The 14,833-nt window shown below is 39.3% G+C and overlaps 1 protein-coding gene across 3 annotated transcripts in view; it reads left to right on the top strand.

Annotated features, from left to right (window-relative positions):
• Positions 1 to 14,833, top strand: part of GADL1 (glutamate decarboxylase like 1) — a 201,160-nt gene that overhangs the window by 94,805 nt on the left and 91,522 nt on the right. For all 3 annotated transcript variants that reach the window (XM_037828498.1, XM_037828506.1, XM_037828515.1), the window contains one exon: positions 11,460 to 11,659. In XM_037828498.1, coding sequence (XP_037684426.1) covers positions 11,460 to 11,659 — 200 coding nt within the window. The remainder of the gene's footprint in view (positions 1 to 11,459; positions 11,660 to 14,833) is intronic.

Here is a 14,833-nt window from a genome sequence, read left to right as displayed (position 1 = left end):
ATATCAGCAAAGATCCATGACAAATAACAAGATACAACCTTCAAATAAAACAGAAAATGAACCCAGATTTAACCAGATTCATCATAGAATATATTTTTTCTTCTTGGGTTGTTGAAGAAACAAAGGAGATTAGAAATTATACACAGTTTGGATGTTGATCGTCAGATGCCATTTCTTATGGGAATTGCTTGGCGTGTTTCTCCAATTCAAAAAGGAAAATAATTCATGGCTATTTTATTTTCCAAATTAAAAATTCTCTTTTAAAAGCTATATATTTACTTATGAAAGGGATTAAAATCTTGGTGTGTATTAGGCCTTAATGAAAATGAAAGACAAATCTTATCCTTTCTTTATCAAAGAAACAACTCTTTAGTTTGGAGATATTGTGCAAGTGTTTCACTTTTTCTATCTTTACAAATTTGGAAACGATTGTGTTATTGAGAGTGTCTCCTCAGGCTTAGGCTTTAGAACAGTTGTGTGCAAACTGCTTTTTTAAAAAAAAAAAAATTATTAGAACACAGCCATGCCTCTTCCTTTCAGTATAGTTTATGGCTGTTTTTTTTTGCTACAACCGCAGAGTTGAGTAGTTGTGACAGAATCAGTATGGCTTAAAATATTTACTATCCAGGGCCCTTTACGATAATATCCCTGTTTAGAACATTCAGAGGAGAAGGGCTTTTTGCCTTCTTCCAGTTTCTGGGACCACAATTTGAACGAGGAAATTTTGAAATTAAATATACTTCTCAGTGGGTGAATCCACCCATGGGCCTTGAAGCCCATCAAGACCTGTTCAAATACTGCTTTTGCTAGGGGCTGCCCTGGGTGAATTTGACAAGTCACGCACCCTTTCTGAATCTTGATTCTTTCATCTGTAAAATGGAGACAACTCTTATTTTGAAGATCTACTATGGCCATAAATGAGATAATGTTCAAAAGTGTACAGATTCTTTTGTCTGAACAAATATCATTTAAGTATAGTGTAAAAATTTTCTGTCATTTTAGTACATTTCTGTGTTCTATCATGTCTTTGAAAAAAAAAATAAAAGTTTTTGTCCACTACCTCTTGGGTTCTTTCCAAGGGTTTTACTAAGTGCTTCGTGATTCATTTTAAATTATTACATAAGGCTAGTTTTTAGTAGGCTTACCCATGGTTATGGTAATATCAACAATTCCCAACAATTCTTCAGTGGAATTTATAAAAGAAATAGCAGGGAACTTGCATTTCAGAAATTGCCTTCTTGCATGGCATTCTCCCCTGTATTAAATCAATCTTTTTCCTATACTCCAGGCCTCAGAGGCCAGACCTCTTGAGGATGCTCAAACTCTAAGAATTGTAGGCCAGCGGCCTTGCTGCTGAATGTGTAAAATTCCATTTTAGAAGGAACAGGCCCCCGTTAACAGCATCACAATAAGCTGGTAGACACAGATTGATTTTGTTAATGTTGTGCTCCTGGCATGGAATAGCTCTTCTAACCTCAATCTAACGGAGCACATGTTCTCTGTGTCTGTTTTGTCCAGTTTGAAAGAGAGCCTTCCCATACATGTCATGTACACCTATTTGGAGAAATGGAACTAAGTCATCTAAATTGAAGAAATATGTCTTGTGTTAATAAATAATCTTTTACAAGCATTCACTAAACCCTTATGCCATGAATATGCAAAGCATCTACAGGAGGTAAGCTGCAGTACAGTATCATTATCCTCAATTTACAGATGAATGAAAATGTGATATGATGAGGTAAAGTGATGTTGTTGCAAGTTGCACAGTAAAGACCCACTGTTCAGCCACAGCAAATGACTACTGGATGCTTTTGTTATACCTGCCAGGTGTACCAGGAAGTTGACAAATAATCTAACCCTCTATCCCTGCCCATCATGCCTTTTGTGTGCAGATATCACTCCAGGCTTTGTTATATTTCCCCAACCATATTTTCTCTTTGCCTTGATCTTATCTCTTCTGCTCCTCTTTCTCATCCTCTCCCCTCTTCCTCCTTCTCTTCCTTCACCTTTTCCATTCTGCACCCCATCATCTCTCCTTCCTCCCCCTTTTCTTTTTTCTCCCCATCCTCCTTTTTCCTCCTAATCTTGCTGTATTGTATTTTTGCATTCTGTCTTAAATCTCTTTTGCAACAAAGTAGGGTATAAATAAATATATACCAGTTAGAATCATAGAAACTCAGAATTGGAAATAATGCAGGGAGAGCAAAGATCACAATTTCCCATCAGAATTTAGCAAGCAAACTTTACTCATATCCATGTTGAAATAATTAAGCTTGCAAAAACAAATGGTGCTTTGTCAGTTTTGCTTCCTATCACAAAAACATAGTAAATCAGAAATTTGAATAGATTAGGAGTCTAGTGATTTTTTTGTTTGTTTACATATCACATCCACGCCACAATCATGGGTATATGTTTCATAGGCCATTTTTTTCTCTGAGATTCCAGCATTATCCATATCTAATCCATAGTCTCTTTATTTGAGTAATTAGTATAAAGCCATTCTTCCCTTGATTCACATACAAATAAAACTTTGATTATAGACACTAATAGCATAAAATGAAGTCATATAATCACCCTAGTATTATACACTGTCATAAAAACAACACTTCAAACTTCTCTGACCTCAACAATGTAATGCCAACTGAAATGCCCAGGATTTTCAAAGTGAGGTCAGAGCAATGGTTTTCAATCCTGGTTGCACATTAGGATCAACCGGTGAGCTTAAAAAATAGCACAGTCCATATTCCACACCAGAGATTCTGATTTAATTGGCCTGGAATTAAATTGGTATTTTTTTTAGAACTCTTCTCCAGGTCTGAAAACTCTACTAATTGGTCTTAAGTTATGCAATCAATTGTAATTTGTACCAGGTTTATATTTTTCCCTTTTAATGAGCAGAATATAATAGAATGGAGAAGAATATATCAGTATGCATTATATGTAGTTTCATGCTAATAAGGTACTGTGTCACTACTTAAAAATAATTTCTTACTGTGGGTTTCAGTCAGAGTTTGAGAAATACTGTTTTAGATTACCTTTAACGGAGAAGATGTGTTGATAGCAGCCTGGGGAAAATCAGAAAATTTCCATCCCTCCTAAGAAAGAAGCCCAATTGCACTATTTTAAAATGCTTGTAGGGCATGCTGAGGTGTTGCCAAGTGATCTCTGCACTATCAAATGTTTTTTAACTATTTATAGAAGCACTTACACTTTCTCTAAGACACTGAGCCCAACTTTCTTCTCTCCTGTAGGCAGTGTCACTGTTTAAAATTATTAGGTTGCATTTCTTAAAAATATCTTTTAGCTCAGTCTCCTGATTTTCCATCAGCTCATTCTAACCCTCAGTTAGGGGTATTTAAGGAAGATTTACCCTTCAGGCCAAAATATAGAATCTCAGTCTTGCACTAAACTACTGTATCAGTTCTCTGAAAATCCCTATCAGGTCTATAGACCTGGAACTTAACGAAACATTCTGGAATTTTCCAGGAGGCCGTCTGGAAGGAGAAGGCGATGTTGATAGAAACACTAAGTGCTCAAATATTTCAGGATAGTCAGTGGTTTTCACAGATGATGTAAAGTTGAAACAGCTAGCCTAACACCTGGTAGCAGCTCATTTGATGGTAAGGAAGAAACCTCTCTCGCTGAAGCGAGTCTGTTGACAGGCCTCGGTGGGCACGGGGCCCTCTCGCTTCCCTCCCCCTTTACTTGCATTTCTGGGCAATGGCGCATGCGCGGAGGGGCTGCTCTTTACAATGGCCAGTTGGTGCGCTGCTGTGGAGCTACTGGGAGGAGGAGCAGCTAGGGAGTCCACAGGTGAGGGGGAAGGAAGCCAGAGGAGGCTGCAGACCTGAGAAGACTGGACTTTCCTCCACTAGGGAAACGTGAGGGAAAGGCCCTGAGGAGCTGTGCCCACCGCTTATGCTCACGCAGTGCGCCTTCTTGCCCTGGTATCTTGAATTAGGACACGAAGCTGTGGGATCTGTTTGATAACTTTAAATAATATATCCAGTGGGAAATTGATGATTTTGAAAAATACATCAAATGCTTTGCAAAGCAATTTAGGACTTTTCAAAAGAATATTAACTTGAAGCTCGAAGAAGGAAGACACATATGTATCATGCAAAACTTCCCCTCAAAGCATTGTAAATGAAGTTGCAACGTTTTCTCAAAGAGCAGACCTTCAGAGATTATTGTAAAGATTAAAGCATTGTGTAAAATAACTAAAAGAGGAGAGGAAATTATCCTTTTTGTGTGGAAAACTAACACACAGCATCTAGAAACTTCCTGGAAACAGCTTGAGTTAGGCAGACCCTTGAACTGGTTTGCACTGAGGGCCACGGCACAGTGGTATTTTGAGAAAATGGAGGCCTAACTGAACTTTACAGAGGGAGATGTTGAAAGGGCTGGACAACAAGTTCAAATATGTTACCACATGGCAGAAGAGAGCGAGGCAGACTGCTCACCAGTTCTTCAGAAAGTCAATCACAGGCACCATAGGTATCAGCAACCTTGGGTAGCTAACATCTCTCAGAAAGTAGAAGTGATGAAGGGGAAAGGGGGGTGCAATTGGAGAATGGACTGAAGACTTACTCAGAGGTTGGTCCATATGCACAGGTGATACCAATGATTGGAAAATGCTTCAATGGAATAGGAAAGAGAGTTGAATCAGTTGGTCCAAAAATGATTCAGAGTTGATAATAGAAGCCTGTAAGTCAGAATTTAAAATTCTTGGAGTCACTAACACAATGAAGCACAGTGTGTCTGAAACTAGCTTTCAGATTGCAGAGGAGAAGGCAAATAAGAAATCAAATTTAGTGGCAAGTTCAAAAATACTGTGGCCATTCATAAAAAGATAAGGTTTTTCTCAAGTTGGATGTAATACCAGATGATTTTAACAATTTTATAGTCCATCAGAGAATGAAAAAGCTACAACAGAAAAGAAAATTAATTAAATAAACCCCCAGAAAAGATGGATCAAACAAATGCTGTAAGAAAAATGAAAGATGTTGTCTTTCTAAAGACGTCACAGGTGAAAACACCTGCTTTGGATTGCAAATGAACACAGGTAAGGCAAAATGCAGAAATATTGCATGTAGAGGCCCAGAAAATTGAAGCCTGACTGGTTTGAAGTTGACAGCACACTTCCAATAATTAGTAAGTGAACAGATATTACAAGAGAGTTGAATGTATGAAATACATACCCCCTTATCAGCTGAAAATTTTACATGAGACAGGGATAGCCAGATGGAAGTTACACTGAGGAACAGAGCCAGGAGAGTGAGATGAAGATAAATGCAAAGATTTTGATGACCAGCTCTCATTCCTGCCATAAGGTCTTAGAAAGTATTTTGTACTTTTCAAAGTCAGAAAGAGGGAACATTTTTGAGATCAAAGAAAAAACATTCTAATATAGAGAAAGACAAAAGTAATGGAGGCACATGCATTTAGGAAATGAAGATAGAGGGTTATGTTTTAACTTCATACATCAAAGTCTATTTAGACAAAAATAGCAAAAGTTTCCTAAAGGTGGTGTGCTAGTGCAAGAGCCTCGATGTGCTCGAGGAGAAACCAAATGGTCTGCTGGTTTCCACGGGCCTCAAGCACAGCTATATAAAATTCCTTGGGCTGAACTACACTTTAGCACTTGAAATCTCACCTTGAAATAACATCCCATATTGTCCTTTTCCTTTCTCTTCCCTTCTGTTTTTAAGGCAGGCTATTCATGGCTTATCCTAGTACACAGACTTTTCCTGTGGTTCAGTTGGGCTTGCCTCCTTTGGGGGAAAATAATGCTGATGTTAGTGTACTCGGCTTACTCTCTTCCTTCTATCTCACACCAGCCATTCAGCAGTTAGTGGACACATCCATTTCCCCCTCTCTGCATAAGGACGCTGAAGCTAGACATGTTGTCACCTGGCCATTTGATGAGTACTTAGCCCTCAGTGTATGCCCTGGACCATTCTCCTCTCATACTATGCCTTTTGTGTCTTCCATTCAACCCAGCCTGAGACTTGTTAAGAGCCCACAACATCTAAGTCCTTCATGTACGGGAGCTTAAGCAAGGTCAGGACTATCTCCATTAGGAGGATAAGACCAGGGATAACTCTTTCTATCGCTCTAAGGTTTCTTTTAATATCCTTCATATATTCTGTTACTTGGTCTACTTCTGTAGAGTTACTGGCAGATACATACCTGTCCAAAAGGGGAGATGGATGAGAAGTTGTAATATGCTCGTTTCATACCCAGTGAGGAAGGCTATAGCTGGTGCCCTGTTCTTCAGCTTGCCTGGGGAGAGAAGTAAACTAAAGGAAGAATGGGTGGTGACATCTGGGAGGAATGTGCAGGAGAAAAAGAGGATTGCATAGGGTTATGGCTACAGACTTGAGAGGTGTTCCCAGTTTACATTATTTCATTAGATTGTCATGATATTCCTGTATGGTGGGTAGAGCAAGTATCATTATCTCCATTAGATCGATGAGAAAAATGAAGCTCAAAATGTCAAGTGACTTGCCTTGGGCTCTGGCATCAAGTAACTAAATCAAAAGCAGACTCCACATCTGCTGATTTTTACTTTATTCTCCCAGATCAGTAGCAATGTTTAAATGGTACTCTCTGTAAGGGCTTCTGAAAATTCCATGACCAATCATTCTTCCCATGGCATTTAAGATCCTTGGTAACTTGGCTACTCTTTTTGCCTTTCCATCCTACTCTCTAGCTATGCCCTACCTCATTAATTAGCTCCAGTCATATTGAATTAATTCCATCGCTCTTCTACCCAGCTGCTCCCCATCTTTCAGCTCTCAGCTGACGCATGACTTCTCTGGAAAGCCCTAACATCTCCAAGGCTGTGAAAGATGACACCCCTTTGTGCTCCATGGCACCGTGTACTTACCCCTATTCTAGCACTGCACTGTAATTGTCTGTTTTTCTGTCCCTAACTCTTTTCTAAATTTCTTGAGAGTAGTGACTTTCTTATTTACCATTGCATCACCAGTGCCTAGCACAACTTTTGGCATATATTAAGGTACTTAAAATGTTTGTTCAATAAAAATAAAGCCAATATCAGATGGCATAATCATCTTAAAATTCACTTTTTTATTTTACTTGACAACCCAGCCTTTCTGCTCTTTACAACCTATATTTGATTTTGCATATTTAATCTAGGCAATTCATTCTTCAGTCTAGGTAAATGTTAGCCTAGATGCTAAGCACCTCCACAGGTTTGTAGCATCATAGTGCTTGTTTCATAATGGGTTCTTAATACATAATTTGGGGGTGAATTAATTAGTAGAAAGATGATTAATATGCCCATTTTCTAAGGTATTTAGTGTAAACAATTTCTTGCATGTAAATAACAGTGATATGGGACAGAATATGGGAAACGCCATATAGGAAGAGTTTTCTATAGCTTTTGTTTGGTAAATTGAAAAACATGATCACAATGAGTGAGGAAGTTATAAATATCTTTGTGATACACAGAAACCTGACTTAAAGTAGGTCTGTGTGATTAGACTCCTATGAAAGAAACTGCAGAACCTGGACTGGCCTGGCTTGGCTAGTCTTGACAAGGAGAATATGCAACCTGCTGACTCATTATGTGTTTTAGTGATATCCTTAAATATCACCACATTCAGAAGTATTTAGAAAAATCTAACAAGCTTTATAAACATGATATTAGCACTATGATCAGAGTCATATTTACAGGAACAACATAAGGGTCTGAAACAGGATATCAGTTGTTTTGATCTGTAGTTCATTAGGCTCTCCACTGCCATTTTCCTTTGCAGACAGTAGAGCATAATGGGTTACAAGTTCAGGCTCTGAATCCAAATAGCCTTGGTTTGAAACCCAGCACTACCACGTAGGAGCTACATGGCCTTGGATAATTAACTGAACCTCTTTGTGTTGCAGTTTCCTCATTATTACAATGGAATTGATGAAAATAGTAGAATATATCTCACTGAGTTTTTGTGAGAATTAAATGAGTTCAAACCTATACAGTGCCTGGCACATAGTAAGAACTCAATAAATGTTAGCCCTGGTCTTTTTTATCATGTGCTAGGCACTGTGCTCAGTGTTGTGAACACAAAAAAGGAAAGTTATGGTTTTGGTGCTCATGTAGCCTGCTTGTCATTTGACTGTTTGCTGTATAGTCCATTCTTCAACTTTACCCTGCTTTGTTATACAAACAGGGCTTGACTCTTGCAAACCACATTTCCCAGGCAAGATAGGTTTGACCAATAAAGGAGACTAAGGTAGGAAGGCCAAGGCGCGCTCTCTCACTTGCTGGCTCTCTCTCTCTCTCTCTCCCTCCTTGGGAAGCATCACAGGTAGAAGCTCTCTCTTCTCAATTGTCTGTCTCCCTCCAAACAGAGCTTACCTCATGGTCACAGGACCTACCAGGTCCCTAGTTCCCAGGATCCCTACCAGCCATGGACAGTGGGGGGTGGGGGATGGGTAGAAGCTATCTTTTTTGAGAGTGAAGCCAATACCGAAGAAAATAGATCAAAAGGAAGAGATCTATTCCTGATTATGTATATAATTTAATCCTGGATCCTGCTCTGTCTGAAGTTGACATATGCCTGGATTTTTAAAATATTTTTTAAATATTTTAAAATATTTGAGCCTGTAAGGCCTTTTTGCTTAAGCTACTTTGATTAAATTTCATTCACTTTCCACTGTGAGAGTCTTAATACAATGTCTGCTAATCCCTGAGAACTATTTAAGTTGATATCACAACATAAAGCTATTGCTATTTTCATTAGATTCTTGTCTCTGGAATTCGTATAACCAATATTTATTGTCCTGTTAGGATTAAGGGTATGAAGATGAGCAAGATAAACATGGTCCCTCTCTTCGATAGCACAATAATAAAGTTTTTTTTTCCAAAATGTCAACTTTTATTACAAAATATGTTTTCTCTGGAATTCTGAGCATCTTCTTAGTTTATGTGTATCTTAAAACTAAAGGACACCTCATCCATTTTTTACACAAAGATATAAACTGAAATGCAAAGCAGGAACTTTAGGGGAAAAGTTTTCATTTATTTTCAATAAAGTAACTCCCATGCCTCCAGTTGTACTTTATGAAACCTTCCTAAAGCAGGAATATTTTCCAGTGCAACTAAATTAACAGTGTCGCCCCTCTAGGACAATCAGTTATTCTGCTATATGCTTTCTTGGCTCTCCTCATCTCCATTTTCCTATGATGATGCAATTTGTCTTCTGGTAATGGATGTGCCTCTTCTTCGTTTCAGTCACCAACATAAGCCAGTGAAACTTGCCCAAGACGTGTTCAAAGCTCATTTGCTTTGGGGAATTTTCTGAGTTGAGGAAAGTAAATTTATAATAAAGGTTGAAGAAAGTCAATTATAATCATGATGCAAGTACGAGTGTGTATGTGCCTGTGGTATAAAAGTGTGAATATGTTTTGTTCTTACAATATATGTGTTGGTCTTTTAATCCTATAATATACGGCCAGGCTATAGTTGCTACAGAAACAATAATCAAATTTCCTGACCTTTGAGGGTGGGGAGATGCAGTGATGGCAGCTGAGATAAGAGCAGAGAGGATTTTGATAGAATCCAAGTAAATACTTAGGAGTAAGGGGCTTTTTCTACCTTAGTGTTCAGGCCAAAACAATCTACTCTTTCCCTTGGTGTCTAACAATAATATCCATCAGAGCCATGCTGAAGGCCTATTAGTATGCATCTAATTGTTACTTAGTAATCAGTTTATTGTGTATAGTAGATAAGTAGGATTTTGGGATTCTTGATTAAGTCTGGTATATGTATATTTTCATATTAAAACATCATGCTTTTTGGTAATGGGGCACTAATTTGGATATAAATGTATGTTGTTATTAAGACAGCAAATGCATCCTTTCACTTGGAGTGGGATACCTTGCGGGGTTTTGTTGTTGTTGTTGTTGTTGTTTATTCTGTAAGTACAGGTTGATCAATCAAATGAAGCACAGATAATACATTTTCTGATCAGCAGAGGTCACTTCTAGGGCCTCCGTGACTACTGGGGAGTTTCTCTATGGCTTGCTGTACGACACTGATAATTTGCATTGTAAAGGTTTGGAGGATGCCCCAAATGAAAAGCTCATGTGTCTGTTTCTTCTATTCATCTTACATGCCAGTGAACTGTGCGCAGGAAGTGTGGAGTATGGGGAAGGGCGTCGTCACCCTGAATGCTTAGTGAGGGTGCTCTGTGCCCAGTGCGGTGTTAGACTCTGTAGGTGTAAGGATGGAGGGGAGGCAGAATTCCCACCCTCAAGAAACTGCGTGGCCACATAAGGAGAGAGTATATGCTGACAGCTCCCTGAGTGAAGATAGCACAGGAATAAGGCCAACAAATGCAGCCAAATATCAAGAAGTGAGCCTCATGGAAGGGCAGATAAAGAAGCTGAAGGAGAGGACAAATTGAGACAGAACTCAGGGAAGGGCAGACCTAGATAAAGAGGGAAGACATGTTCAGTTTGTTGCTAAACTTCAGAACTCATAAAACATTATTCTTTTGAATGTGTCAAATGTGAAATAAAAATTAAAGAGACAACATCAAGCAAATGGTGTGAGCAAAGGTATAAATGGGGCGTGATTTTCTGGTTAAAAGAGATTGTGTAGATTGATTATGCTGGGGTTGCAGAGGGTTCTGTGAGTATTTTGAGGGAGTATAAATGTTCAGGGAATTTCGGGTACTCTAACTGGCAGGTTAAGAATTCTGGGCTTCTGTAGGTACCAGATGACATTAAAGGTAGCTTAGTTTAAGCTCTAATAATTTGAGGTCAAGATGAAGACTCTGTGATGGTAATAGGGTAAATTGTCAAATTGTTGCCTACTCCTTCGCTAGAAATATTGTCAGTAAATGCAAATTGAATTTGGTTGCCAGCGAAACCAACAAGAGACTCACCCACAAGAACCTTTGGGATGGAAGCTGATGTTTTGTGGTAAAAAAAAAACTTGTTGAATCTTGTTTAACTCTTCCATAGAACGTTCCTCAGGTTTTTATCTCTGGGTTACTGTCACTTCTGGCCTTTTCAATATGGACATGAGTTGGAAGCCTAGTTTTTTGTCTGTGAAAATGTATAAAGCACATACAGTGTTTTGCTTTTTATTCCCCCAATGCGGAGCTTTGAGCGAGTTGTGGGCAGATTTGGACATCTTGAGAAACTGGCCCACCTTGACATCATACAGATGATGACATGTGGTCTCAAAGCTTCTCAATACCCCTCAGTCAAATTATGGAGATGGATTTTAGAGTTCTCAACTCTGAGGGTTTGTTTTGGAAGTAAAATGGGTATTCTGTGTCTCAATGTAAAACACCTATCACTTCTGACATGGGCAATCATAAAGCAATGCATACCTTTGGCACAAAGTAGTAAAACAAGTGAAACAAGTGTGTTCTAAAAATGGACAGTCTTGTCATCTTTCTTTCTTTCTTTTTTCTTTTCCAAAGGACCTTCTTAAGAAATGCTACTCTGCCAAAGCATCTTACCTATTCCAGCAGGATAAATTCTATGACGTCAGCTATGACACAGGAGACAAATCTATCCAATGTAGCAGGAGACCAGATGCATTCAAGTTCTGGATGACCTGGAAGGCCCTCGGCACATTAGGCCTTGAAGAAAGAGTTAATCGTGCTCTTGCTTTGTCTAGGTACCTGTCTGTGTGTGTGCCCATGTATGTCTGTGGTGGAAAGACTCAATGAAAATAGCATTTGCAAAGTCTGCACATGTTCTTTTATTTGCACATGCCTTCTTTCATCCAGCAGGCATTCTCTCAGTACCTACTATGTGTTAGGGATTGTGAATAAAGCAGTCCTACCCCCTGCCCTCAAAGATCCTACCCTAGTGAGAGATACATTCAGGTGAGAAGGTACATAAAATGCAGGTGAACCGCCATTGTTAAGGGGATACACACAGGGCTTCAGGAGTGTTCAGGAGGCCCCTATCCATTATTGATGGGCATTGGCAGAGGCTTCTTGGAGGAAGGGACATTAAAATGAGACCTAATGAAGAAAAAGGGAGAAGAATTATACAGGCAGAGAGAACACCGGGCACAAGTCTTGGGTTGTGAGAGAGATCACAGAGACTTTAAGGATCTGAAAGCACATCTGTGAGATGGGAGGGTAGAATGTGGGGCTTTGAGAGGGTGATGTGGAAGCACCATATTTGCTCACCTTGTGCAACTTTAGAAATAAAGCTGTTGACAATACTTTAAAAGACGTTAGAAAAGCTGCTGGGATATAGGGGCTGGGCTACCTGCCACTTGAGCAGGACTGTACTGCTGAACTTGGATCAAGTTGGTTAATGTGCAGGTTGAGCATAAGATTAGCCTTCATGGTGTTAAAAAAATCAAACATTTAAAATATTTAAAAATAATAAGAACAGATATGGAGGGTGTACCGGTTTGTATATATTATGTCCCCCAGAAAACGCCATGTTCTTTGATGCAATCTTGTGGGGGCAGACGTATTAGTGGGGATTAAGTTGGAACGTTTGGATTAGATTGTTTCCATGGAAATGCATCCCACCCAACTGTGGGTGATGACTCTGGATAATTTCCATGGAGGTGTGGCCCCGTGCATTCAGCATGGGCCTTGATTATTTTACTGGAGCACTATATAAGCTCAGACAGAAGGAGGAAGATTTGCTACAGCCAAGAGGGACACTCTGAAGAAAGTACAGGAGCTCCAGATGAGAGACAGTTTGAAGATGGCCGTTGAAAGCAGACTCTTGCTCCGGAGAAGCTAAGAAAGGACAAATACCCCAAGAGCAACTGAGAGTGACATTTTGAAGAGGAGCTGCGGCCTAGAGAGGAACGTCCTGAGAGAAAGCCATTTTGAAACCAGAACTTGGAGCAGACACCAGCCATGTGCCTTCCCAGCTAATAGAGGTTTTCAGGAAGCTGTTGGCCATCCTCCAGTGAAGGTACCCGATTGTTGATGTTTTACCTTGGACACTTTATGGCCTTAAGGCTATAACTGTGTGACCAAATAAACCCCCTTTATAAAAGCCATATATATATTTAAAAATAAGACTTCTCAAAAATCTGGATTCTTGGCTTTCCTTGAAAGATAGGAAGTTTCTCATTCCCACATGATAACAATCAGCTAAACATGATGTTGTCTGGCCCTCCCAAGGACCGCCGTCCCTATCGCTCTCTATTTTTTTATTAGTCTATTGTATTATAGCAGAGAGATGCAGACAACCTGGATTTAAAACCTAGCTCTACCATTTACAAGCGATGTGACTTGAGCAAGTTACTTAACTTCACGTTACCTCAATTTCATCCCAGTAAAATGGATATATAACAGTTGCACCTAGCTCAAAAAATTATTTTGAGGATTAAGTTAATTGATGTATGTAAACCACTTGGTATGGTGCGTGGCATATGGTGCATGCCCTGTATGTTATGCTATGTTTATTATGAGTTATTATGCATGTCTGGCCACTGTGGGCATAAGAGTTTGAGATCCCTGGTTTGGATATTCTCTCCTTCTTTACTCTCTCTGTTCACATTTCACTTGCCAAAACTTGAAGTGTCTCCTCACACATTCATGATAATTTCCTCTTTCTATAGGGGAGTGGTATGGTGGTAAATGTCTATAGGATGTTTTTCTAAGGACTTTTAGAAGTAAAATACGGGCTGTATCACTCAACTTTTACTGTAATAACACAGTGCAACAAGCTGAATGCAAACCCAATGTTTTAAAACAGTAAGTACTTATTCTTGGGGATCTGCAGGTTTGCTGGAGTGACTTTACTTCATAGTGTGGTGGCTGGTTTACTCTGCTAGCTGGGGCATATCCTTTTGATGGTGATGCCAGAGGCCCAAGAAAGTAAACTCAATTACGCAGGCCCACTTTAAACTGCTTGGGAGTGCCATACCTATTAATATCCCACTGGCCAAAGCAAGTCACATGGGCCAGTCCAGTGCCAAGAGGTGGGAAGTAAAATCTGCCCTTTTGCAGAAACAATTGCAAAATGACATGACAAAGGGCTTGGGGATAAGGAGAGGTAAAGGATTGGGGTCAGTGATTCAATCATCCATTCACTTGAGGAGTTTAGGAACCTATCCAATATAAAACAGCCTTCAGGATCTTGCTTAAAATGATACTTTTTACCTTGTTGAACAACCATGAATTGGACCAGTTTTGCCATGAGTTTCATCTGTTGAGCACTAATTCAAAGTCCTAGCAATTACATTGTTTGTTTTGTTAAAAATTTTTATATATTTGAAGAACTATTCATAAGGAATTTTGAAATTTGAAGTAAGTGTTCAGAGATGGCTTTGACACTTTCAGAAGACTTATCGAAGTTAGCAATTCTGATGATTATAGTATGAGAAGTAGTTGAAAAAATCTGTGAATATTGTATCAGTTAGGACCCTTTTGATGGTAAGCAACAGAAACCCCAACTCAAGGTAGTATGAGAGAAAAGAGAGAATTTATTAGCTCATATTATTTATAAGACCAGGGTAGTGATGACTTCTGGAACAGCTTTTTTTCAGAGGCTTAAACAATATCACTAGGCCCAGTCATTCTCTAACTTTCAGCAATGCCGTCCTTCACCTTGGGTTTGTTCTCAAGCTTCACACATGGTTACCAGGAATGTCAGATCTGTATCATCCCAGGTGTGAGTCATGTCCAAAGGAGAGAGTACCACTGTCTCAGTAGTCCCAAGGAAAGTTTAATTATTTCTGAATCAGTCACTGTTGCCAGGGACACGTGATGCTTTAATTGGGCATGTTTGAATCATTGTGCCCTCCCTTGATACTGAGGAAAGTGTCAATTCCTGTTAATACATGTGTACTGAAACTGTATTCCTT

The sequence above is a fragment of the Choloepus didactylus genome, chromosome 1 (genome assembly GCF_015220235.1).
Source record: "Choloepus didactylus isolate mChoDid1 chromosome 1, mChoDid1.pri, whole genome shotgun sequence".
Classification (NCBI taxonomy): Eukaryota; Metazoa; Chordata; class Mammalia; order Pilosa; family Megalonychidae; genus Choloepus; species Choloepus didactylus.
This window is presented reverse-complemented; position numbering and strand designations above follow the sequence as displayed.